This window comes from Thunnus thynnus, chromosome 4 (assembly GCF_963924715.1).
Source record: "Thunnus thynnus chromosome 4, fThuThy2.1, whole genome shotgun sequence".
Lineage (NCBI taxonomy): Eukaryota > Metazoa > Chordata > Actinopteri > Scombriformes > Scombridae > Thunnus > Thunnus thynnus.
This window is the reverse complement of record NC_089520.1, coordinates 34882690-34909522: the sequence shown is the minus strand read 5'-3', so window position 1 is coordinate 34909522 and position 26833 is coordinate 34882690. Positions and strand designations below refer to the sequence as shown.

The following is a 26833-nucleotide window of genomic DNA, read 5'->3' as shown; positions in this document are numbered from 1 at the left end:
TTTCAGGGCAGCAAGTTAAATATTTCATGGTACCCAAGCACAAGGCCAGAGAGAAATAAGCTGCTAAATGAGATTAACTATCCATTTCATGTTCCTGCTCCTTTATGTCTGAATGTTTAATGAAAGTCGATATGATAAGACGCTGCTATTAGCTGGTTGTGGGTCAAGCTGAAAATGAGTTCCAGTAAGCTAATTACTGTCAGCACTATAAAGTCCGGCTGCAGCGTTTGATGCTTTTGTACAGCATATTTAAGTTAATACATTTAGGATGACGGTACCATTCTATGGAAACAAGGAAACATTTTCCTTGTGTTGTTTTACAGTGTTACAGTGTAACCTGCTTTATTTTACTTCCCTCCTTCTCTGTCATGGTGTCTTATTCTTCTCTCTCTCTCTGTCTGTGCCCCTCCAGAAAGAAACCATTGGTGATCTGTTAATTGTGAATGCTCAGCTGAGTCAGGCAGGGATGTACACCTGCACAGCTCAGACTGTGGTGGACAGTGCCTCAGCTTCAGCCAAACTGGTGGTTCGAGGTAAGATGTATCAGAGCTGTTTCAACAGTGACATGAAAACAGACACAACAAGGAAACACTTATGCAATTGTACAACATACAGGGAGAAAGATTATAAACAGAAGTTAATGTAAAAGCAAAGAAGATGAGATATTGTTGATTCCAGCTGTTTTTAATGTGGCAGATTCAGCAGCAATTGGAAAAAAAATTGTAGGCATTCGTCTGTTTTTACCATCTTTTTTAGAAATGATACAATCACGTAACAATTCTGTGTTGTTGTGTTCAGGCCCCCCAGGACCTCCCGGAGGTTTACTGGTGAAGAACGTTGCTGAGACGTCAGTGGAGCTCAGGTGGAGTCGTGGCTACGATAACCACAGTCCCATCGGCAAATATGTCATCATGGGCCGATCTTCACTCTCATCAGAGTGGAAGAAGATGAGGACAGGTGTGTGTATGAATAGAACTGAAACAATCTGTCCATCAATAAAAAATTAATCAGTCATCTTTTAATCATGTAAAGCATTTTTGCAGTATTTTCAAATGTGAAGACCTTGTCAGACTAAATAAGTACTTTGAAATCTTTGCTTTGAGTCCTGGAAATTTGTTATGAACATTTTGTCATTATTTTTGCTATTTTAGAGACTAAAATGATGGAATAATTAAACAAAACATAGATTGATATTGATGATTTGCATATCTTTGTGTGTAAATAAACACATCTCTCTTCATTGTACACCAGACCCAGTGAACATTGAGGGGAATGCAGAGTCGGCTCGTGTGATTGGACTCATGCCTTGGATGGATTATGAATTCCAGGTCATTGCCAGCAACATCCTGGGCAGTGGAGAGCCTAGCGTGCCTTCACACACCATCCGCACACAGCAAGCAGGTGAGGAGCCACAGGTTGTATCTAGTAGAAACACACTCCTGAAAGTGGTCACCGGCAGTCTTAATGGTTGGAGTGGCTGCAGCTGCTTCCAGTAACCATTGTTTTGTTTCACTGACAGTTTACAGTTAGTCAAACCAGAGAGTATTATAGGCTTATTCTGAATTACACCGATCACTCATGAATATCACTATTGTGAGAACAATGCAACACTGGAAATAACACTTAAATACAATTAAGATAAGACTTCACTGATCCCCAAGAAATCCACATGTAGCACCGGGACCGAGAGGTAAAAAAAAAAAAAGAATAGACATAGAACTCTTAATAAATAAATAAATAAAATAAGAGATTACAGAAATTATAGAAGTGACATTAAAAAACTATATACAATAAATACATGACAGGAACTTAGACTATAGAAGTGAATTGTGCAAATGTTTGTGCAAAAGAAGTGCAACTCTGGCAGCCATGATGAGTGAATTACTGTACAGCTATAAATGTATATATTTTATTACTTTGTATATGTGCAGTATGTGTAATATACACACAATACAGTAATAATATAATACTATGAAGTATATATAGGAAATCAAACTATATATACTATAATATAACAATATAAAGCACAATAATAACATACAGGTAAAGGTGTGTTGTTGTAAAGTTCTTGTTACAATGAGCAACATTGAGACAAATATTGGACTACAGGTTTGTTGTCCACATATAATAATCAGTAAAATGTAATCCACTCTGTTAATACATGTCAGTCTGCCTAATTTACTCCATAAATACATAATAAACTAGACACAAAACATTGTTTATTGTCCCCATTATCACCCCCCACACCCAACATGGTATTAGACATGTAAACATCCCTTCAGACTCAGACATGAATGAACATAACTAAAGGGATTTGGCTTGTAGGTGAAGGTGTTGAAAGCATAACGTGTTGCATTGTGTTTGTGCCAAGGATTTATCCACCTGTCATATACAGTATGTAAGTGATGTATGGGTTTGTATTGTGTGTATTATCTTGTGTTTGTATATTTGGCCCTCAGCTCCTACAGTGGCTCCCAGTGGACTTGGAGGAGGGGGAGGAGACCGCAATGAGCTCATTATAACCTGGACGGTGAGTGAATGGCTCAGTGTGTGTGCTCTGTTTGGACACAGTATATAGGACTGCAGCATAGTAAAAAGCCAATGTCTGTTGCCTAAACACATTTTTGATTACTCTGAGTTTTGTTGATGACACATTCTCATGGGTTTTTTCTCAGTTTTTGGGTTGTGGTGGTTCCACACTTCTTCTGTCATTCACATCTGTAACATTACAAATCTATTAATGTTAAATTACTTAAAGCCCTTATGTGTAGAGCTTTTACACAAGTATACAGTCTGTCACAGTGTCTTTTTTTAGCCATGTTAGCATCATGACTGTTGGGATGACAATGTTATTCTGTCTGTCTGTTGCTTGGTCCATTATTTTGGTCTAGACTGAAATATTGTGACAACTATTAGATGGATTGCAATGACATTTGGTAATCTTATTCATGGTCCTCAGAGGATGAATTGTAAAAGTTTGATCCCATGATCTTTCATCTAGTGCCACCATCAGGTCAAAATTTCAGCAAATACCAGCAAAACTGACATTCCTGCCGGCCACTGCTGCATATCATATTGTATTTAGCTCAAAGCACCACTGTGCTTGGCTAGCATGTCTGTAGACTCTCTATCACTAAACATTCAGAAATTTTAAAATCCTTCACATAGGGGCCTTGAGCTATGTCTGTATGATTGTGAGAAAAGTTCAAAGGCTCAAAAAGTCTGTTAGTGAGTCCTCAGGCATTTCCTGATGTTACAGTGGGACAGCTCTGAGTCCTCACACACACACACTTAGAAGTTGTGTCAAATGTCTGTGAGTCAGTTTGGACTCTGGGTTTTGTAGAGGCTCACATCTTAATATTCTGCTGAACCTTCCAGCCCATGGCCAGAGAGTACCAGAATGGTGACGGCTTTGGCTACATCCTGGCATTTAGGAAGAAAGACACATCATGGACAGTGGTGCGCATTCCTCACGTGGAGTCGTCCCGGTATGTGTACTACAACGACAGCCTGACACCGTACAGTCCCTTTGAGGTGAAGATCAAAGCTTATAACCGCAGAGGAGAAGGTCCATTCAGCCAGATTGCTGTGGTCTACTCTGCAGAGGAGGGTAAGTTAATATAAGTTATAATATATATAATATTTGAAAACATTTAAAGCCATGTTAAAAGTCAATGTAACTGAGAATTGTAACTGCCTTATTTGAGCTGGATTTAGTCTCTTCCTTGTGTGTTTGATGTATGTACTCCATCTGTTGTATTTTATTTCTGTGTACTGTAACTGGCCTGTCTTGGCCAGATCTCCCTTGGAAAAGAGATTTCAATCTCAAGGGACTTCCTGATTAAATAAGGGGTAAATTAAAAAATACCAGTCTGAGGAACTCATAGACTTCTATACAGTCTTTCTCTTTTTGGAGCCAGTGGAGTCGCCCCCTGCAGGCCATTAGAAAGAATGCAGATTTAAGGCACTTCCGCATTGGCTTCACTTTTCAGACTCGGAGCTAGCTGCTTGGAAGTGACGTGAAAAACTCCACCTGCAACATTTGATTTCACCACTACAGGGCAACCACAACTCAGTAGATTGAGCACTGATGAGTGTCAGCATCAGGCGCCTCAACCCAGTGTTTGGTTCTTCTCACATTGCCAGTTCTGATTACCAAAAGTGGACCGCTAAGTAGCTTGCACTAGCTCACTCATAAAGTCCCTGACAGACACATGTATTCATGTCAACACTAGTAAAAAGGGCTCCATGTTGCTAATACTTAATAACCCTGTCAGAAAAATTGTACAGTGTACATCATGAAGTATGTTTCATATTCAGACCTTCTGACCTCTCACCGACTCCTCACAGAGCCAACAGTGGGACCATCATACATCAATGCCACAGCGATGACTGCCTTTGAGATCCAGGTGTCATGGGAGCCCGTCCAACAGCTTAGCGCCAACGGCATCCTCAGAGGATACGAGGTGATGAACTGCATAAATACACATCTGGATGTTTGTCCAACAGAACAGATTGTAACTGACAAACTGTCAAAACTAGACTGTCATGATACTGCAAGAAAGAAATGAAGTGAGGCAGTAAAATTCAAGAGCTATGGAGCCTGATGAAGTAATATAGAGACTGATCTGATTTACAAATGTGGCTCTTGTATGACATGCATTTTTATTTCTATTGTAAATACAGTTCAGCTAAATCATATGTAGAAACTATATGTTCTCCCTTAACAGCATCTTGCTAAACCACAAACCAGGATAAAAAAAATATTGCGTGCTGCTGCCATACAACTTCTGATCATTTTGTTAGCTGTTCGTAGACATGCAAGCTGCCATAGTTCAAGCTTATTTTATTAACTTTGATTGTTTTAATCCCCAAGCTCATAATCACTTTATTAGTGCCATGATGGCTGATATCAGCATGCACGAGATGTGCATTGCCTGTTGGTAAAGTTGATATGATGGTTTAATTTTTACTTAATGATGAATGAGTTCCAAATAGAAACATGTAGTGCAGTTTGATGAATATTGAGTGTTTGATCTTAATATACTGTCATAGCAAAGTTCATGTTCAGTGTTTGTTTTCTCTCACTTCATACACAGAGATTAAAAGAATATTTGTACAGGGGGTTTGGTTGTAAATGTCCAAATATACAATAGTTATGTGCATTATGTGTGTCCTCAGATCCGGTACTGGCGGCAGCATGAACGGGAAGCAGCAGCAGACCGAGTGCGAACAGCAGGACTGGAAACAACAGCCAGAGTGTCGGGACTTCGACCCAGCACTCGATACCATGTCGCTGTCCTGGCTTACAACAGTGCTGGCACTGGGCCACCCTCACCACGCACCACTGTCACCACCAGGAAACCACGTACGGCTGCAGCACGCACACACCCACATATGCACACAGAAAGCTTCAAACTAACCTGCGAGGGACAGATTCTAAAGCACAGAACAGGTTTTGACAACAAAATCCTCATTTGGAAATCAGCTCTCATTGTTTCTTATTAGCTGTTTTGCTAGAACATTTGAGAGTTTGAGACAACACTTGACAAATTTAAAGAACAGGACATGCCCATGTGTCATATTAGTTATTATAAGTCTTTTAGGGGTGCCATCACACCTAATGGCCCAATGCGGTTCAAACGAACTCATGTGTGTTTGCCCATTTGGTTCAGTTTGTTTAGCTTGGTGTGATCGCAAACAAACAAGTAAGACCAAAAAGATGGGCCCCAGTCTGCTTCCAAATGAACTTTTTTTTTTTTTTAAATAAGCGATCCATATAGTTATACATGACCATTTGGTAACCATAGAAACACATTATTAGAGTATGAGGCCCAGTTTCAGCTAATAATGCTTTGTATCAGTTATTTCTATAAGCTTCTTGTACTACCAGGGAAGTTAATTAAACGTATGGTGCAGTAAAATTCAACATGACCTGCTGTTAGTCACTTGTTTGTTAGTAATAAATCAGTGTAAACATGAAAAAAACAGAACTTAATCTTAATGTTGATATTTGAAGGATGCAAAACAATTCCTCTTACAGGCTTAAAACACTTACTACACTCATGATTCTGTCCTCAGTCGCTCTCTAAACTTACTTTGCACTTACAAATCAGTTTCACTCTCAGTTCTCAACTTGCAGTAGTTTCGTCATTATTTAACTTCCATATCCACAGACACAGAGCCATCTCCTCGGGCATGTCCTGTCTTCATGATCCTATGAGTAACATAACCAGGTTAAATGACCATGTGGTCGCCGTCACCACCCCTCCTCCTGGTTTAAACAGATTATTCCTCTCAGCTGTAGCAGCCAGTGGGTCTTCTCAGTACTCAGGAAGGAGAATATGTACTTAACACTTCCTGGGCCTCTGGGCTGTAAACCTATTCACCAGAAGGATTAGACATGAGCTCTATTTCAGAGCATCATCCACTCCTCTGCCTGCAGCCACATCAGCATGGACACATTTACCTGTCAAAATACAACCCTCATATATGTGTTACGAAGATTTAGTCAGTTTATCGCTTGAGTCTGGATGTTGGAGTTTACACACCTTTAATTAAATACCTTCTTCTCATTTTGGTGCAACGTGTTAAAAATGTAATTTATGTTTATCATTTATAATACACATAATCTTCATCAACCTCTAATGTAGGGACTTAAATCTTACTTTTTTCTGTAATTTTTGTCATATCATTGTCTTTTTGTAGTTGAGCTGCTCTTCTACCCATATTATTCTCAGTCCAAATTTTTTCCCCTTTTTCTTCTGTTATCAATTTTTAAAATCATATTTTAAACACATCTGTGTTACTATTTCAGCTCCCAATCGACCTCCAGGCAATGTGTCATGGAAGACTGATGGCTCATGGGTAATGGTGAGGTGGGACCATGTGAAGGCCATGCATAATGAGTCAGCTATACTGGGCTACAAAGTAAGTGCTGCCCAACTAATAGTGTGTGTTTTTCTGCACATGTTGTTGTGCATTGGCACAACAACACCAACCACCATTCTCTAAGAGTTCTTTAGTTAAGGTAGTAGTTTACAAGAGTGGTGACAGCTGTGGAGGTTTTTGCATACGTTGTTTGGACACTGTCAGTTAAATCTGGTCAAACCACATCCACATAGTCCTGGTGAAGCAGATTAGCAGAGTTTATGACTGTTAACTCTTAATAAAAAAATACATAATTAATAAATAATTCTTAAGGATGTCAAGAAAAGTTTGTTTGTGGTAGACCTCTATTCATTCCCCCAGTAAGTGAGTAACAATTAGGTATGTTTCACTCGAGATATTTATAAAAGGGAATAAGATGATGCAAGGCCTGCATGGCGCTTACACCTTCAATTATTATTGAAGGTATATACATTATTATTGTAGGTATATACTATACATCAAAGGACCAGGTCTCAGCTATGTATAATAAAAAATATCAAAGGAAAAAAAATGATTCAAATGATGTGTCATTTTAGTATACATCGACTTGAAAGTTGACTTGCTTTGTACTTAACTTATGAGCTGACAGTGTTTTCAGCTGACTGTATGTATGAATATATAAATGCTCATCTGATCAGAACATTTAAAAACCTGGTAAATCAGAATGAAGAACTCTTTGAGTTGACTTGATGGCTCTATGTCGAACCATTTAAGGCTAAACAGTAATTACCCTCATTTAGTTATAGCACAAGTGTTTCCAGACAATCAGGTTAGATAATGATACTTGTAATCTCTTTTGTGTATGAGATATGATAAGCATGATAAAGATTGTATAACAAAATCAAAGTTCATGTTTATAAGCCTTTTACCAGTTTATGGATGAGAACAACATGATCATCAAAAGATAACTACGATGACAATGGTTCTTTCACCTCAAAATGGACACAAGTAATAACACAGCATAAGTTATGTTAATTAAAAAACATATGACAACATTACATTCTGAGTAGGATGTTTTTATGTTGATGTATTTATCTTGCAATGTTGAGGTTTGAACTAAACTATCAACCTGCTGTTTTCTTGATTGCAGGTTCTGTACAAGCATGAGGGTCAGACAGCATTGAAGGTTCTGGACAAGGGGAAGAGTTCGGTGACCCTGCCGCTGCCAAAAGACAACGGTTACGTTGTGTTGGAGATTCGGTCCTGGGGCGAGGGTGGGGACGGGCCGGCACATGAGATTATTGTTTCCCGGGACTCAGGTGAGAAACTAAGAACGACACAACAGAGCTCTCTGTAAGTGAAAGAGATGTTGCAGAGTCAAGTGTTATGAAGTGGTCAGTAATGGCAGGAAAAGGCATTTCCAGCAAATTTTAGGGTTTGAGGAATTATACCAAAAATAAAATAACTTATTTTGTCTAGGAAGTATCTTGCACAGCAGCCACTATCCCATGTTTCCCCTCCTCTGCAGCCATCCATCTTTCTAAGGGTGGTGCAGCCTATATTTGCCATTCTGTGGGTTTACATAGACCATAATGCCTAGCAGCTACCAGGCAGTAACAGCAATAGGGCAGGTTTCAGTTTGGCACTAATGCCATGGAGAGCAGTCTGTTTCTCAGAGGGAAAATCATAGTGTAGGTTCTCTAAGCCTGTGCTCATCTTCTTAGTGTCATGCAAACATGTATTATTTTGAAGAAAATACACAATCTTAAGATTCTAAAGAATAAGATAAATATGTGTTATGATGATTCTAATGTCAAACCAAACATGCTATGGAGTGCACTGCCAATGAATCTGCTACACAGATTCTAATCCAATACACTTTTTGTCAAAAAAGCGAATTTCTCCTTACGGTCCACTAGCTGTCTGTTCTGTGTGTGCGCTGAAAAAAAATCTGGTGTTCATACACAGCACTGGCTCTGTAAATGGGAAACGAACAAAGTGGCTCGGAGCAAGCCACACGACATTAATCCGGCCAATCAGCAGCAGGGGCGCATTCATGCTCATGCGCAGGTCAGGGAGAACTCATCAGAGTAGCTGTCTGTGTGAGGACATGACAGTCTCCCGTCTCCAGCACCCACTGAATCTTGGGAGGGCTGACAAACTGGAGAGAGAGAGGTCACGGTCAATTCTTATGGAAAGTATTCTCTCACAGAACAGATACGTTTCCATTTTATTAAATGTATCGATCCACACTGAATCAGAGACAAGCGTGATCTGAGCAACCAGCTGTTTAAATCACACAAATATCTCGCTGTATGCACGTTCTGTTGATTTGAGGCGGAGAGTGTGGATGGACTGTTGTGCTCACATGAGACAAAATCTTTTTTTCTCCTCGTGATAATGTGTGAGAACAACAGAAGTGACTCTACAGTTGACGCATCGCTCTGGATTCCACCATATTTCTCTTTTGGTCGTTTCCTTGGTAATATGCATCCATGAGTTTGGGGGGCGGAGCTTCTGAAGGAGCATGAAGGCAGGGGTGTATTTGTTTGGGTGTTTACTTCAAATATCACCAATCTTTCTGTAGAATGACTGACTCTACCTTTAATTTTCACCAAATAATAGTGTTGGACAAATGGACAAAGACCCATGAGACAATGGAGTACAAGTTCCAATATTGGCCAGAAAGTGATTTGTTAGAAGTCTGAACACCTTGGATTAAAATAAGTCATGCATTAGTCATTCATCAAAATATTTGCAGATTCAATTTCTGAGAAACAAATTGCAAAATTTGACATTTTAGAGCAGAAGACCAGATGCAGATGACTTGAGCTGTTTTTAAGATAGTTGCAAAAATATAAACTTGATTATTACAGCGTCACTTTGAGGTCAGTGAGTGTCATTATATGTGCCTGAGTAGTGGGTGGAATTTGCAGACCATCTGCCAGTTTTGGTGTTTCTAGATGTTAAGGTTTTTGCTGCACAAACACTTTCAGCAGAGAAAAATAATAAGAGGAAGAAATTTTCCACTTAATATGAATTCAATACCAAACCAAACAAGGAAACCAAACAAATAGCAACGTTTGACCAATCTGAACACCATATGAAACATGATATCTAGTATCCAAAGAATGTCCAAGAGTATTTCAATGAAGACTTGTGGAGATATATGCATTAATTGATTTTGCATACTGTGAAAAATATAGAGTGACGTACTTCTGAATTGATCATAGGTTGCAAACTTTTGTCACAATTCAGTGGATGAGCTGAAAAATATTTGGCTCTGTAGGATGTACAGGTGATTTACTTTGATATTTCTATTTTGATGTTATTTTTGAAGTTTGGAATGTGAAATGTCTAGAAATTTAGATTTTTTTGTAATAAGCCACGCCCACTTTCAACATCAATCACATCAATCATGACCAAATTTTAGGTATCGACAGAGTCATCATCCTAGATCGTGCAAACTGAATTTCTTGCAAATCCATGCAGCCGATTACAAGACTTTTTGCATTTATGGCGCCCCCTAGTGGCAGAATATCCCAAGAGTGCATAGGCTCGGACCTAGCATCCAAACGTGTTAATTTTGTAATTTTTGTGTGTGCCAACTTTGATTTATTAGAGTTTATGTAAAATTGAACTTAAAGACAAAGGTCTAAAAATGGATGGATTTATTGAAATATCCTTGTTAACTTTAGATCAGCGAAGTCCATACATGATCCTGACCAAGTTTCAGGATGATTGGACCAACGGTTTTTGAGAAAATTAAGAAAAAGTTGCAAAACTTGACATTTTGAATCAGAGGACCATTGCAGCAAAGATGCAGATGGATTGAGAGATTAAAATGATGAAAGAATTTTGACTCCAAGCCAAGCTGTTTTAGAGATAATTGCAAAAACATAACTTTGATTGTTACAGTGCCAACTTGAGGTCAGAATGTCATTTTATGGGCCTGAGTAGTGGATGGAATTTGCAACCCACCTGCCAATTTTGGTGACTTTTGGTCTCACGGTTTTTGCTGCATGAACACTTTTAGCGGAGAAAAATAATAAGAAAGAAAGATGAAGAAGAAAGCTTTGCTGCTTGGACACCTAAATACAGTCTAAAACTGTCAAAATTAGAATTTAGAACAGGAATTATCTGAGCAAATAAGAAGAAAACAAGAATACAAGTATGATGTATAGGTAGGAAGTTTGATACCCAGCTCTAGTCGTGTATGACCCGGTACATATTTGAAGCAGAGGAGGGATTTCAAGCAGCTCATCTACTTCCAAAGTGCATGGAGAAGAAAAAAAAGTCTGAAGAGGTCAAAATTCCTGTAACACTTTCTGTATAAAGATCAACTTTATCATTTCGGCTTGTGGCCTTCTTCATGGTCATCATACACATTACTGAAAACATTTAAGGTGAGTATAAAAAATTATAAAGAAAAAAGAAAATAACAGACAGTCGAATGCATATTTGACCCTAAAAGTGTACTGATTTACAGTGATAGGTGCCACATGCATATTACATTCAGGAACTTTACATTTCAGTAAAAGTGATTTTTATACACTGTCTCTTGCTCTCTATCCCAGGAACTGGTATGATGGTGCAGAATGAGGCCTCCGCCACACTGTCCAGTCACCTGCTCCACCTCCTCACTGGCTTACTTCTCTACAGTCTTGTGTCATTGTCAGGCCTGTGATTTCAGCCAATCTCTGGACTTTTTACTTTTCTGGCTTAAAACTAAAGCTCTCATGTGTCTCAGCCTGTGTTTTGGGTTGGAGTAGATTCCGACAGTCGGGGAAGGTTGTAGCACTGCAGGGATTGGAAGGTGTGGGGAAGAAGAGAGGGGATTATTCTTTTTATAATAAATACAAAGAGGGGTTTTTTTTCTTCTTTTTTTTTAGTCTGGATGGGTGAAGTGGGATGGGGGAGCAGGGCAGCCCTGTCTGATTGTGTATCCGTGTACTGGTGTCAAAACATGCCTTATGGGGACCATCACATCTGTGGCTGGCGCATCTCATACCTGCGTCCTCCAAACTGTAGCTGGCGAGACACAGACTTCAGGTGTAAATTATTCATAGAATCAGTAGTGTGTATAACCTGTGTACATACAGTACAGTCTTACATATGATGGATGTCTGCATGTTCACACTGTAAACAACTTGACCGATGAGTCTCTATAATCTGACCTGTTACATTTTTGCACATTTTGAGTCATATTTTCACTACACATGGCCTCACATCCACCAGAACAGTTGCATCTACAGTCACTTTTTCAAAATATCAAGTTTGAATGAATTGGAACTAATATATACTATGAATAGTTAGAAATCATTCAAATGCAATCAGTAAATGCATATTAATAGAATAGGGGTGTGACAGTATCAAATTTTCAAGCCATATTTATTGTGAACAAAAGTATCACAGAAAACTTATTATTACAGTTTTCTGTTAGAGCTAAAATATACTAAAATGACTACACACCATGTTTACCTTGCATTAGCATAGCAAACCTAACAAATACAGATAGTAAACTTTATGATACAACTTTTTTGGACTCTGCAAAAACATTCATATAAAATACACCTAAAAACACCATCAATATGAGAAGTCTGTCTGTTAAAAGACAGGGAATAACTTCAAATGCAGCACAATGTCAAAGTTTTATCTTTGTCTCTCATGTAAATTGGATGCTTTTTGTCATTTAATGTCACTACTCAATTCCACAAACTGGTCGTGCTTTTGTTGGTTGAATAGCTAATGTTAGCACTGCCAGTGTAGCTAGTCAGACAAACAGCCTGGTTCACTGACCCTGCCTCTGTTTGACCGGTAAGGAAACGCTCCCTTGTGGCTAATCAAAATAAACTGCTTATGAAGATGAAGAAGCTCTGCTATGTTCACAGTGCAACGTTAGTCATGGTAACTGTAATAGAAATTGTTGGTGGTGTTGTCACCATCAGTATGTTTCACCATGGTACATAGTAAAACCAGTATACCAGTACATCTCTATTGTAGAATGCATGTTCTGTTCATTTGACAAGCTAATGTTACTGTGAAAATTGTAACATTTTAACTGCTAACCACAATTTAACCTCACAGTACTTCTCAGTTGGTTTTGTGTCATGCTTGTCTGTTCAGCACAGCTCACTGGTTTCCTCCATTTTGCCTTAGAAAAGAGAACAACGGCCTGGTAGATTAGACCCATTGCATGTCCTGAGCAGCGTGACATGCAGGTCAGACAGTGTATTTTAGGAACGGCACACCCGGAGTAGACGGCACAGCCTGTCGTGCTCATACACTGAATTTTGACTTCACAGTGTACTCATATTTTATTCATGACAGTTTGAATTTTATTTTTTTTCCTCCTATGTTCAAACAGTAGTAATCTGCAATATCTGTTGTTCCACATCAGCCAGGTTAGTAACATTACCAAATATCACTCACCTAACTTTCATGTTTCTTTCATGTATATTTCCGTTTCTCTACAAACATACAGTACATTTTGAGCATCCACCCAACTGAAAAGACCCAGTCTTTTTATGACTTATAGGTCTAGTTGCTTACAGTGTGAATACAGAATAAGAATCAGTAACTGAAGCACTGAATAACTTTTTATTGTTGATATCCAGCTTCTGCTAATGTCTCTATGCGTGTTTGTGTTTTTGCATCAGCTGTAATTATAGCAAACTACAGAAATATGTCACTGGTCCAAATGAATGTTTACATTTTCTATTTTTGATGTTGATTTTGGGGAAACTGAAATTGGATGGATGAAGGGGTATTTCATTCTTTGTTTCCATTTATTGTGCCTGAATTGTTTGAATAATTCTGACAATGTAAAAATGCTTGTGTAGTGTTTTGGTTTATTGCAGCTGCTTTTATGCTGATAGATATGGAAGGTCAGAGCAGCAGGGATGACTTACTGGCAGAGATGAAAGAGTTGTTCACCGAAGTTATCAGAGAGTACAGTGAACATGTCATATATCCTCCTCATTGTAATCCTGTCAGCGTCTATCAGCTCTTATGTAACATGTCCGCTTCACTTTACAGGAAGGATGTGACTTCTAGCAGCATTGTGTCTGGAACTCATTCAGGTAGTAATCTTTTGTCCACAGTTACAGTATCCTGTCCAGGTCAGGTCTGGTCAACTTGTCAAAGATATACTGCACATCACATGCTTTTTTTTTTGTCTTACTTAATTTTGTGGTTTTAGTTTGGACAGTCTGCTGTCATAACTTTAATAATTGTTAGTTACTGATGCTTTGGGTTGAGACTGTCGTCCAAGAGTCAGGAGCAACTTGAATACGTGGTTTGGGTCTCTATCATTGCCCACAAAACACCAACGAAAGCCAGAGCCCAGTCCACTTCAGATTCTGTTCATATGTGACTATTCTCCATCTGATGTTTATGTCGGATATGAAGTAGTTCATATAGACTGTAGAGATCATGGTGGTGGTGGATGGCTAATATGTGTGCTCCCTTTTAGACAGGTGGTATAGGTTCATGTTACATACTTGTAGTCTGCATTGACAGTTTTATCGACATCATATTAACCTTAACCATATTTTAGTTCCATGACCACAACCATTCCCAAATCTTCACAAAGCAGAGCCTAAAAATTCATTCTTGACCTTGGAAACAGCAGTATAATATTTAAAAAACTCATGGTCCACTTACACTGCTACCTTTTTAATCTCATGGTTTTCCTCAGGGCATGTAGTTTGCTCAGTTGTCGTAGAGATAGATCTGTTGTCATCATGTCATCACAACAACTGAGCAGACCACTGAGGAAAAGTGATATGTGGTTGAGAGGTCTGGAAAAAGCTAATAAGTGGACTTGGAGTTAAGATTTTTTCCATCAAATATCACAATCCTTGTTTGAAGCTTCAATATGCAGCCTCTCTTCGAGAAAGGATTTGCATTAGAAATAAACTGATAAATATCGGGCATATTTCAGACAGTTACATTTACTCTTAAAATATTACTGTATTTCCCTCTTTCTTTTGTCGCCACAAAAAAAGAAAAACCCTGACGCATTCGCACTGTTTCTTTTCTGTTTATGCACCTATTCATGCTTCTTGGCGGGTAGCTGCGTACTAGTGGAAGGCATCCAATCCTGCAGTTGTGTCAGTGCACGTTTGTAGCTCATTGCAGTTGAATTGCAAAAATCACATGTTGTATGTACTTGTTAGGCTATATGAATTGAGCCCCGGAACCCTCTTGATTTAATGTTTACTTATAATCAAACATAATTCTTAATAAAGAGCTGTAAAGGGGATATTGTATCTGTCATTCCTGTTAGTAGCCTGCAGAGTGGCAGATTATGGGCCATAGACTGGGCTATGCAATGACGGTAGAGTCAACACATTCAAAGGTAGTCGTACAGAAGGCTACGCGGCCTCTGAACAATGTAACCGACATGCGCAAGGATTTGCAAAGGGGTTTTCATTTCTGGTAACACAAAAGTACTCTAACGAGTTACTTTTCTAGTAGGTAACGCTGTAACGTAACAAGTTACTTTTTAATGGCAGTAATGTTGTAATGTAACAAGTTACCTTTAAAAGTAACTTTACCCAACACTGATGTTGACTGATAAATAACAATTCTATCACATTTCACAAATTCTAACAGATAACAAATAACAAATTTAAAGGACCAGTGTGTAAGATTTAGTGGCATCTAACAGAACGGACTTGGCAGAAATAGAATATAATGTTCTTAAGTATGTTTTAATTACAGTATAATCAGCTGAAAATAAGAATCGTTGTGTTTTCTTTACCCTACAATAAGCCCTTCTACATAGAGAGTAGGTCCTCTTCCATGGAGCCCGCCATGTTGCACCACCATGTTTCTACAGTAGCCCAGAACAGACAAACCAAACACTGGCTCTAGAGAGGGCCGTTTTTTGCGGCCACTGTAGGTTCTCCTACACACTTGGAAGGGGAGGGGAAGGAGGGGTATTCAGTTAGTTGCAATCTGCAACCTCACTGCTAGATACCACTAAATCTTACACACTGGTCCTTTAATGTATTCTTATTGAAAATGTTCAGAATCAGAAAATCTCAAATGTTAATATCAGCCTCAGCATCAGGCTGAAACCTGCACCTGTATACTGTTGTCTCCTCTGTCATGCTGTTCTGTGGCCACTTGCCTCACTTGTTAACCAGACAAGCCACCTTTGAGGCCAAGGGGATTAAGGCATGTTCAGTGATATTTTCATAATCAGCATATTTATAGTTAAATGAATGTAAACAGGTTGCATATTGTAGCTTTCAGTCAGGCTAATACTACAACTTTGATGAATTTACTTAATTAATTACGGTTTCAGTAATTACTTACTGCCAGATGGTGTCCTTTTTTTAGTTTAACTGCCTGTTAGACTAGTCCCAAGTCAAAGCATCAGGAGTCTGTGAATCCCATAAGAAACTCCAGAATTTATCCGTTAACAATAGATTCACCAGTTTGTTTTCTAGTCTGCATAGACACATACATGTAAACTGAAAGAAAGCTGCAGCTAAATACATGTTTAAAAATGCCAAAATCAGAGGGTGCAGAGGAACCACTTTCTACTTGCTTGTGAGTTAACTTGGATGGTTCTCTGTACTGATCCAAATGCACTTGTCCTCTTAAATAGTTTATTTTTATGTTTTTATTGTATTGTATTTAAATAATTGAATGGTCTGGACAACCCAAACGCTTTGTGTTACCACAGCATTACACTTTATACTTTGCAAATGGTTGAATGATAGGCCACTTGATTGTACAATGATTTGCTTTATTATATCTGGAAATTGTAACTTTTCATCATGTGCTTCTACTTTACACCAAAATTATGCTTTATCATTTAACTATTGTTAGTCTGCAAGTAACAAAACCCCAATGTATTAGGCAAACCTTAGGAAATATGATTTTCTATGAACACTGAAAAGCAAAATATCACTTTGTAGCTTTAGGCAGTTAATATTATTGTACGTGTTCTTTCATCAATTAAACTGATCTTTAAATTTGGATTAGACCAATATGTGGGTTGATCCACAGTTTAATGATGGTCTAAATACTCAGTCTAGGATTATTAGTAATTCAAAAAGAGAAATTGGTCTAAACCTGAATTTAAATGTCTGTCACTGTCTTTTACTATATGTCAAGCGTCACGTAGCTGCTTCATCTCTGCACAAATGTAGAAGTTAATAATGCTCTCAGAAGCCTTGAATGTTGTTTTGGTTTTGTGCTTTTGTGCTTTACTCTGTACAAAGTGTTTTCTTAATGCCTTTAGTATTCATGGAAGAGCCATAAAGTCATTTCTGTGTCGCGCCATGTCTGGATGCCCAGTCACTGAAAGTTCAGACTGAACCTTCCGGTCTACTGGTGGACTTACTGGTTTCATCTCTCACTTAGGTGGAAACTATGAGTCTGTCTGTCATATGGCTGGGTGAAATGTACTGGATAATGTTGCCTTTGGGCCTTTTCAAAATTGTGATTGAATGGAAATGTGAGGGAGGGTTGGGAGGGATGGTACCTGTAAATATGATTTAAAATAAACACCTTGAGATTGTATTCCATGTGTGCCTTTACTACATTCACAATCTTGACCAAGTACAGTAGATTCACTTCTCACATAGGTCACTGTAGGTCATGACATTTTTCTGTGAGGACTCTAGAGGAAAAAATCATGCACTGCCCAAAAAAGGAAAGGGTACATGCTGTGCAGAACATGAATGTAATTTTCCCATTATCATCCTATGGGGACTTTGACCGGTAGTTTTTGACATACAGTACCTTGTCATGGATTCTAGTATTAAACCTTTGACTTTGACAGTAAATGGGAAATAATGTTGTAGGATAAATTTTCTGTAATATTGACCAAGGCAGTTTGCCATAGTTGAGAAACTGAAGAGTATTTTTTTCAAAGTGTAGGAAGTTTTTGGTAAAAACAAGTGCTGCTGCTTTTGCTAGCCTAAGAAGTTGATTAAACGCTACATAAAGCTCCAGAAAAGCTTATTCTTGACTCCAGTTGTATTCTCTACTGTTGTTTAACAGAAGAGGAATGAACATAAGAGCTAAGGAATATTATTATTAGGCTACCTGAAGTAATGCCACAAATGTTTATGAATCATCCTCTGTGGACTATGAATATCCAAAGCAAATTTCATTGCACAATGGCCAATGGTTGTTAAGATACTGTACCTTGCTATGTAAAAATGTAGCCTCTGTGTAATAGAGTAACACCCTGTATAGTAAAACAAGTCTAATAGTCTACAGTCAAGCAGCTCTATGAGGCTGTACAAAAAATGCTAACACCAGCATACTAACATGCTTACAATGACAATGCTAACATGAAGATGTTAGAAGGTAACTTTTACTGTGTTCTCCATATTTGCACGGTATGAATATCTACATAATGTCAGTCCAAAATTTCATGGCAATCCATTAAAGTGATAGACTGACCAATCAACATTAACCTCCATTAGCATGCTAAATAAAAATTTTAGAAAATTCTACTAAAAATGTGGAGATTTTGTACAGAAACCGAGAATGGACTTTCATTGCCTTGCTTTCACTTTTTTTTTCTTTTTAATGAAGTATGAAAATGAAACATTGCGGTTTTGGGAACAGTTGCACAAGAGCTACTTGATGATCAACAACAGCTGCAGTGACACTGTATCCCAGACATGCCAGTGGCCTGGTTTTGCAACATGTACAATATATAAGAGCTTTGAAACTGTTTGAAGTTGTGTTTTTTTTTACTCTTGATAGAACAAGGCTAGCAGTTTCCCCCTGCATCTAGTCTTTGTACTAAGCTAGGCTAAAGACATCATGGATCCATTTCCATACTGAGATAAAATTCATATCAATCAGCCTGTCTGATTGTAGATAAGATAGCAAACAAGCACATTCATTAAAATATTATGCTCCTTTGCTGCTCTAGTTATACAGAAGCCCATGCAAGTTTTAATCCAACCATAGGTCTTGATCCCAACGTTGGCATTCTCCCAGCAGAAATCTGCAAGCTGAATTTCAAGTTCACTGCACACTGTTTGCCTGACCTCATCCACCAGCCATTTTCTTTCCCATATTTCCTTATTACAAATCATTATTATTTTATGCAAATGCACACTATTAACACTTATAACTACAGCCAGCTATGATGTAGAAACTGAACTGATAGCTCATTTCCCAACAAGTCTGATTCTTACATGACTTTGCCTGACCTTACCTGGGTGTGGGTTTATTAGGCACTTCAGCCACACTCCTACCACCCTCAGTCCTTATCAGCTGCACTTTGCCACTCGCTATTAGTCATTAATGAGTAAAATATAAATCTGACCCGACTTCACCAAGCTGTGGACTCTGCTTCTGTTCCTGTTGAAGAAAGGTAACAAGATCATCACTGTGTCTTTATCATTTACAGCTAGAATATTGCTAGCAAACATTTAACTGCAAATTGCTTCATGTGCAAACATGAAATATTGTATTTTGAACAGGAAAAGATCTACATAATGGGTTACATTATACTGTAGTTATTGGCAGTAGCTGCATATTGGCCCACAACTAAGAGTTGTTTAAAGATTTTTTTTTTATTATTATCAATACATTTCTAGTATAGACATGTTTTAAGTCTAAATAGATTTTTTTGTCTGAGATTAAAAAAACAAACCCTAAAGATATTCAGTTTGCTATCATATATCAGTTAATTTTGTGTTGGCTAGTATAATAATTATAGTCTGTCATTGTTCCTCATGTATTTTATCATCTCATTTAAATAGGTCCATCGCTGCAGCAGGACATTGGTTGGATCTCCAGGCAGCACAATGATGAAACTCCTCACAGGTAAATAACATTCATTCATTCATCCATTCAGAACAGCAATGTAAAACATAAACCAGCAATATATACTGACATCCACATACATACAAATACACTATGTACTATTTACTTATGAATTTACTACAGTAGCTGATGTATTCAGGCTCCCCTCTGTGACATAACTCAAGTATTTATTCAAGGCATCTCCCACACTGTAATCTTGCCAATATGATAATAAAGAATATATAATTGCATACATACGTAACATGTTTTAATTTGTTTTTACATTTGCACTCATAGTAAAAAGGAAACTACAAATCAGAATTATAAATCCGATATTGTTTACAATGAGTGAATTTATTTTCTGTTTTGTGATTTTAATTGTTGTTCTACACACTAGGTCACTGTTCATTCTATTTTTCATTTCTTTAGCATGTATTTACTGTACACATCACCTGTTCCTGACCCCATTAACAGAACAATATTATTTTTCCAAATGCTCACATCGCCTGTGTTCCTGTTTTCTCTGTGTTTTCACAGCTCTGGGCGTTCTGCTCACACTGCACATCGGTAAGCATTTGCTTTGTATGATAGGCATTGACTCCTCTTCACACTAACATGGTCAAAGTTTCACAACAAACACAGGTGCAGTCAAAGTCTTTGTTATCCCTCTGTTTCCCCTCAGCTTCATCCAACAAGCTGGTGTGCCACATGACAAACTGGGCCCAGTACAGGCCAAGCAGTGCGAAATTCACCCCGGACAACGTTGATCCCTTCCTGTGCACACATGTCGTCTATTCTCTGGCCACCATCAGCAGCTTCAACCAGATCATCCCAACTGAGTGGAACGATGAGGAGCAGTATGCCAGGCTCAACAGCCTCAAGAATGTGTGAGTTAAAACAGTGCACAAACCAGTCTAGACAGCTGATGTGGTTTCTTGAAGGCTAGCATACACAAATTTGAGTGCCGGTATTCAATATTTAAAATGTTGTATTGTACATCCATCTTCAAATAAAAACAAGACAAATATTCATAACGTGAAATAACTTTTGGAACAATATTTAGACCTAACTGTTTCTGTCCTGGAATTCTGTTTTGAAGTTCCAACATTTTAATGACCTCACCAATACATTTATGTGCACAGAGGGAGCTTCAAATGGACTATACAGAAATGATGATATCGCCAACCTCCCTGATGAATTTTTTTTAAATAATATTAGTTAGTGCTTTAGATTATGGTCTGCAACATATAGCATAATTGCAAGTCTGCAATCAACAGTGTTACCTTAAGTTATCTTACACAAAAATCAACATCTCAGTCTTAAATTTCATGTAAAACATCTGCATAATGTTAGTTTTTCAACTTCAGAACTGGGACCCCAAAGTCTGATTTAAATCATCATTAGGCTGGTGCTAACATTAACATTACATCACTTTGGTTGTAGCTCTTTACAACATGGCATATCCATCTATTGAGTGATAGAAAAACTGATAAATTCATGACATTGAAAACAAATAGACAAAACAATTTCATGTAAAAAACAATTTCATGTAAAAAAAAAGACGTTTTTAGCCAGGAACCATCACCATACCATCCTCGACTGTCTAATAATAAAAAAGGCCACTATTGACTGAGTAAAGGACGATAGAGTAAGTTGAACACAACACAGTAGATTAAAAAATGTGACATTATTTTGTATGCTGCAGTGCATAAAAGCTTGGGAAGACAATCTACATACATAAAATACATTTGACTTTTGTAACCTTCATACTCAAATTTATAGTTCCTGATTTTATGTTTTACAGGACTTTGTTTCAAGTTTAAGTTCAAATCCAAGTCCAAATGTCCACATTTCATACAAATGTATCTACAAATGAAGCACTTGAATATGGTCATTAATATTCATTATTTACATGCTCTGTAGGCAATGTTAAAAAGAATTATCTTAGGATTTAAAGTATAATTCAGAGGCAATTCTCAAGTCAGCAGGCAGACTGTTCCATTTCTCTGTTTTCAATAATAGTGAGATCATTATTCATCCCAGCACAGATAGACAGATACTCATAGCTAACAAGCATATCAGATATGAACCCCAGAGCAAGGTCATTTAAAACCGTGTATTCTGTGACTTGTAGCTAGCAGAGACACTTTTAAGACTGCAGTATAGTCATATTGCTTATTTGGAGTTTTAGCACAAAAAGCAGCATTCTGGTTCAGATGCAGTTTCCCAGTGGTGTCTAGAGATAGCATTACAATAACAGTTAAATATCATCATGTGGAGTAAAGGTTTGTCAGAATCTGAAATAATAAGTTGCTGTCATGTTTGCAATAGAGAATATCTATTGGCTTTCAGGTCTTAGAATTATAGTAATACCGCAGTCCTTTCACTGTTTATCTGTAAGAAATCAGCAATCAACAATAATTTAAAAAATTCTAAGCCAAGTATATAAAATTATGTCATCAGCATAGGTTTGACAGAGAACTTGTTTAATAATGTGGTGATTTATAACGTATAAAGCTGTGTCTGTCTCTCTCTGCTTTTAGTAATCCTGCACTGAAGACTCTGCTGTCTGTCGGAGGCACAGACAATGGAATAAGCCCGTAAGTTCAAATGTTAAGTCAGACATGTCACACTTTTAACTTAACTCAGAAACCTTCCTCTGCCACCGTATCACCAGAATGGAGGCCACAGTTTTTGTTTTATGTCCCACCAGATTCATCGGCATGGTTGCCAAGCCTGAGAGACGCGCAGCCTTCATCAGGTCGGTCATCAGCTTCCTGCGCACCCATAACTTTGACGGGCTGAACCTGGCCTGGGAATATCCCGGCAGCAACGGCAGCACAGAGGAGGACAAGGAGAGGTTCACTCTGCTGGTCATGGTTAGTGTGGCCCTTTTTTTGATAATAGCTTTTGAAAATTAGACCTTCATTTTAAATGTAGTTGTGTATCACTACCATGTAATGAGTGTGGTGCATCTTAATCTGCTTTAAAGCCACTATATCTCCATCCATTTCATGTGAATATGACATATTTTAATTAATCTGATGGCACATTTTTTGTTTGTAGAAAAATTTGATAATCGCAGTAAAAATAGCATCTATTCCATGTTCTACTTTAAAGTATAACTGAGGTGTTTTTGTTTGTTCTGCCTACAGGAACTGTTCAAGGCCTTTGAGGAAGATGCCAAAGACAACAAGAAGACTCAGTTGCTGTTGTCAGCTACCGTTGCTTCATTACGTCCCACCATCGACAAAGCCTATGAGGTCAACAAGATTGCACCGTAAGTTTGTTTCCACTAGACTCAATGTATGGTTATGATACAAAGTAAGGTATCACCAAAAGTATAATTTTGGTATCAGGACTGACACACAGGCATCATGTTGGCAGTGGTAATTTCGAATGATACCCAGCCTCACTTACATTGCATGACAGATAGGACACCTTGTTAGGAAGTATGAAAAGGAACTGAACAAGAGACCAGTAATAATAATGGGATAGACCTTTGAGAGATCTTTAGACGTCTTCTCTTTTTCTCTACTTTTTAGAGTTACAGTTTTACCTTTAACCAAATATTTTGCATGTATGCTATAAAAAGTTCTATTGTTGATCTGAGAGAAAACTTTTCCAAATCCACAGTCACTTGGACTTCATCAGCGTCATGACCTATGACTACCATGGACACTGGGAGCGAACTACCGGACACAACAGTCCACTGTACAGCAGCGCTGTGGACTCCGGCACTCACGTTCATCACAACATAGTAAGAAACAAGCAGATAATTACACAACATTCTTGTCAGTGTATTAGTTTGACTGGTTTCATAATTCTTGTAAAACTGACAATGCCCTTTTTAAGGCTTCATCAACCTATAGAGAATGAAATAAACACTGGAAAAAATAAATACTTTGATAATGGCCAATGTAAAAATTAAAGCTGCACTATCTGATTTTTGACCACCAGGGGGCAGAAATACTTTGATATACTATGAGATGTCCTGTATATATCAAGTCTGTCAGCAAGCATTTGTCTACTAAAGCTGACTCAAAGCAATGTGGGCAGTGGAGTCATGTTTATGTCCAACATTGTCTCTCTTCTTGGCTCTGATTTGATTTGAAAATTGATTTAGAAAAAATATCTGGGTCTTGATCTCTAAATCTAGACAATGATCTGCAGATCTGGCTATTGATTCCCAGTTGGATTGGCAGTACTAGCAAACATTTTACATTACAGGGAGGCATCTGATTCAGTGTTAATATAAAAAAATGTTCTCATAATGGAGTTTGTCCCATTTATTTCCATTGTCCTCTTTTAGAACTCTTCAATATCCCACTGGTTGGCTCTGGGAGCACCAGCTGAGAAGCTGCTACTAGGTTTCCCCACATATGGAAGAACATATCACCTTATCAGCAGTGCTACCGGCCTAGGAGCACCAGCTAAGGGCCCAGCTGATGCTGGACCCTACACTCGCACTGCCGGCTTCTGGGCCTTCTATGAGGTACAGCACATCCATATGCTCAGCTGAGTTCGTGGTGAAGGTCAATATTTCTCCAATAATGGCTACTGCATCTGTGTTCACTGATGTTAAAATGACAAAATCTCACCCGTTACTGGGCCAATTATGCCACAATTAAAGACACACCCTAAAATCAAAACATTTCTGAATTTAACCTCCACTGAGTCCCAACATGGTGTCCGGTCATCCATATATAATCAGTTATCCATGAAAATAAGATAAATACACCTTTAAACTAAACAGACCCAAAATCATAAAATGTATAAATAAGGATGGTCTTTTCCTTTAAATATTCTATGGTGTCAAAACCATAGAGTCTGATGTAAGTCTTTTTATGTTTCTTCACTGTTAGATCTGTGACTTCGCCTCCAGTGCTACTTCTGAATGGATCGCTGAACAGCAGGTTCCATATGCCACCTATGGCAGTTCCTGGTTGGGCTATGATGACGAGCGCAGCTATTCTTCCAAGGTAACCAAGAGCTCCATTACTGCCTGCAGTTATAACATAATAAGTTATTAAGCAACAAATTCCCAGTCTTTTGACCTGTGATCTAATTTTCTTGAAAAGATCTTGCCTTTATGATCTAAAGTGTTTTTGGAAGATGGCAATAGTTCTCCTGTTTTTCAGTTCTAGGTCTATTTCATAGATGTGTAGCTGCAACTATTCAAATCATCTTTGTCACTGATGTGGTCATCTGTACTTTAGGTCCAGTGGATGACTGCTTACAACCTGGGAGGTGCTCATGTGTGGACTCTGGACCTGGATGACTTTGTTGGATCCTTCTGCTCAGCAGGAGCTTATCCTCTTGTTAACCACCTCAGGATGTCAATGGGTAAATACTGTACCTCAGCTAACTTACAAAGCCATCTCTGCTCACTGTGATGGCTTTTACTTTCTTATTTTGTAAAAAAAAATACATATATTGATAGTGATATCAGAAACCTGAAAATGCTGAACATTGCCTTCAAGTATTTGATACAATTTAAAAGTTGTGTAAGCCACTGCACCACCCATCAAATACCATTTGTCAAATTCATCAAAGTCTGTTTGTGAATCTTTTGACTTTGAGAACTAAATATTACATCTAAGAGACTAAATGTGTATGAGAATTTTGGGACTTAAACATGAGGTCAAGTGTCAGAGAAGATTGGTTTAAGCCTGTGTGTGTTTATAAATTTATTTTTCTATGTCTGACTCTGCAGGCTTCCCCCCCAAGCCCACCACCACCCCGGCCCCCACCACCACCAGGGACCCCATGGCCGACTTCTGCCGCGGCCGCCCTAATGGCCTGTATGAGAATGTAGCTGATAAAACCACCTACTTCCAGTGCTTCCAGGGAAACACCTACCTGCACCACTGCCAGTCCGGCCTCATCTTCTGGGACTCCTGCAAATGCTGTGACTGGCCCTGAGCCACAGAAACATGAACTACAAACAGTGTCAGCTTGCACTGATTCACCTCATGATGCTGGGTTACAACTACAACCATTTAGTATGTAGCTGTCTCTTTGCAGCTGACTTTTCATGAACAAAATAAACCAAAGATGAACTGATGAAAGATATGCCTGATTACTTCTGCTTTTCATTCTCATGTTTTATGAGAAAAGTGAACATTCTCTCTACTTAACATATATATTTTTGAACGTTTGATTGCATGATTAAATACAACTTATACTCTGCTTCCCTACATTAATTTTTATTTTTAATTTTTAATTAAATTACTCCAGTTTCAAGTGAAGGTTACTGGTGTGTTTCTATTATTTGTGTCCACTCAACTATAGCACACTGTACTGTATGATATTCTTATGTATAGACTTTCTAACAATAGAACTATTCAAGCTTCACTTTCACCGGCTCATTAACCGGCCGTATGGCAACTAGATGATATTCATCAAGTCTTTTTAATTCAGTTAAAGATTTCAAATGTATGACTAACAAGAGATACTCTGAAAAGACTGTAGTGGTATGAATAAATAACAATAAATAACAATATGTGACCTAATATAAAGGAGTTCTTTAAGGCCTTCGCAGTTGATGAATATGAAAACATTCATGGGAAATATTAATACACTACACATAGTAAAATTACACTTATTTTGATGTGCTGATCTTACTGATAGACAGTATCAATATGCATACTATTTTTTTAGAAATCAAGGGTATGATAAATGTTAAAAATATGTCTTTGGGTCTTGAGCAAAACAATTCAAACCATAGAATATTTCAACAATTTTGCTTACACTGAATTTAGGCACATTCCCCAAATGTAACATACTGTATACCAAAGTCCCTCTTATATTACTTAAAGAGACTCAAAACATATAATGTGATGTGTTGAAATTATAGACATGTCCCTTCCATGTTTTCCATTATTATTGTACTGTTTTATATTTTTTCTTTAAAATTATAAATGTGTTGGATGATAATGCAATACAAGCACTCTAACTGGCATGTTTTTTGAATGAAGAAAATTAACCTTGAGCTTTGTAACAATGCATTATGTAATAACTCGACAAAATGTAATACATTTTCACTTCATTATGTAATTATACCTGCATTTTGTAATAATCTGCCCATTTTGTAATAAACAACCTGAATGCAATATGTAATGAATTTCCTCTCATTTTGTAATAAATTATTACATATTGTGGTGGT

General features: G+C 37.9%; 2 protein-coding genes and 1 long non-coding RNA gene across 3 annotated transcripts in view; 2 read left to right on the top strand and 1 right to left on the bottom strand.

Annotated features, from left to right (window-relative positions):
• cntn2 (contactin 2) overlaps positions 1-17351 on the top strand; it is a 75114-nt gene extending 57763 nt beyond the window's left edge. Inside the window, exons 14-23 of the mRNA XM_067588476.1 lie at positions 413-533; positions 799-957; positions 1252-1401; positions 2460-2530; positions 3379-3610; positions 4351-4466; positions 5182-5368; positions 6818-6930; positions 8021-8189; positions 11448-17351. Coding sequence (XP_067444577.1) covers positions 413-533; positions 799-957; positions 1252-1401; positions 2460-2530; positions 3379-3610; positions 4351-4466; positions 5182-5368; positions 6818-6930; positions 8021-8189; positions 11448-11557 — 1428 coding nt within the window. The 3' untranslated portion in view covers positions 11558-17351. The remainder of the gene's footprint in view (positions 1-412; positions 534-798; positions 958-1251; positions 1402-2459; positions 2531-3378; positions 3611-4350; positions 4467-5181; positions 5369-6817; positions 6931-8020; positions 8190-11447) is intronic.
• LOC137182168 (uncharacterized) lies at positions 3706-6435 on the bottom strand. The gene is made up of 3 exons (XR_010928262.1): positions 6099-6435; positions 4331-4474; positions 3706-3837 (listed from the first exon to the last, which is right to left on the bottom strand). It is a non-coding gene; the product is annotated as an uncharacterized lncRNA (long non-coding RNA).
• A 1850-nt stretch (positions 17352-19201) lies between the features above and the next one.
• Positions 19202-25736, top strand: chia.1 (chitinase, acidic.1). The gene is made up of 12 exons (XM_067588475.1): positions 19202-19231; positions 19623-19686; positions 20203-20232; positions 20348-20552; positions 22209-22265; positions 22379-22544; positions 22821-22945; positions 23302-23425; positions 23978-24160; positions 24531-24647; positions 24885-25011; positions 25382-25736. Exons 2-12 carry the CDS (start codon positions 19668-19670, stop codon positions 25588-25590), a joined length of 1362 nt encoding a protein of 453 aa, XP_067444576.1. The 5' UTR covers positions 19202-19231; positions 19623-19667; the 3' UTR covers positions 25591-25736.
• Positions 25737-26833: the final 1097 nt, after the last annotated feature.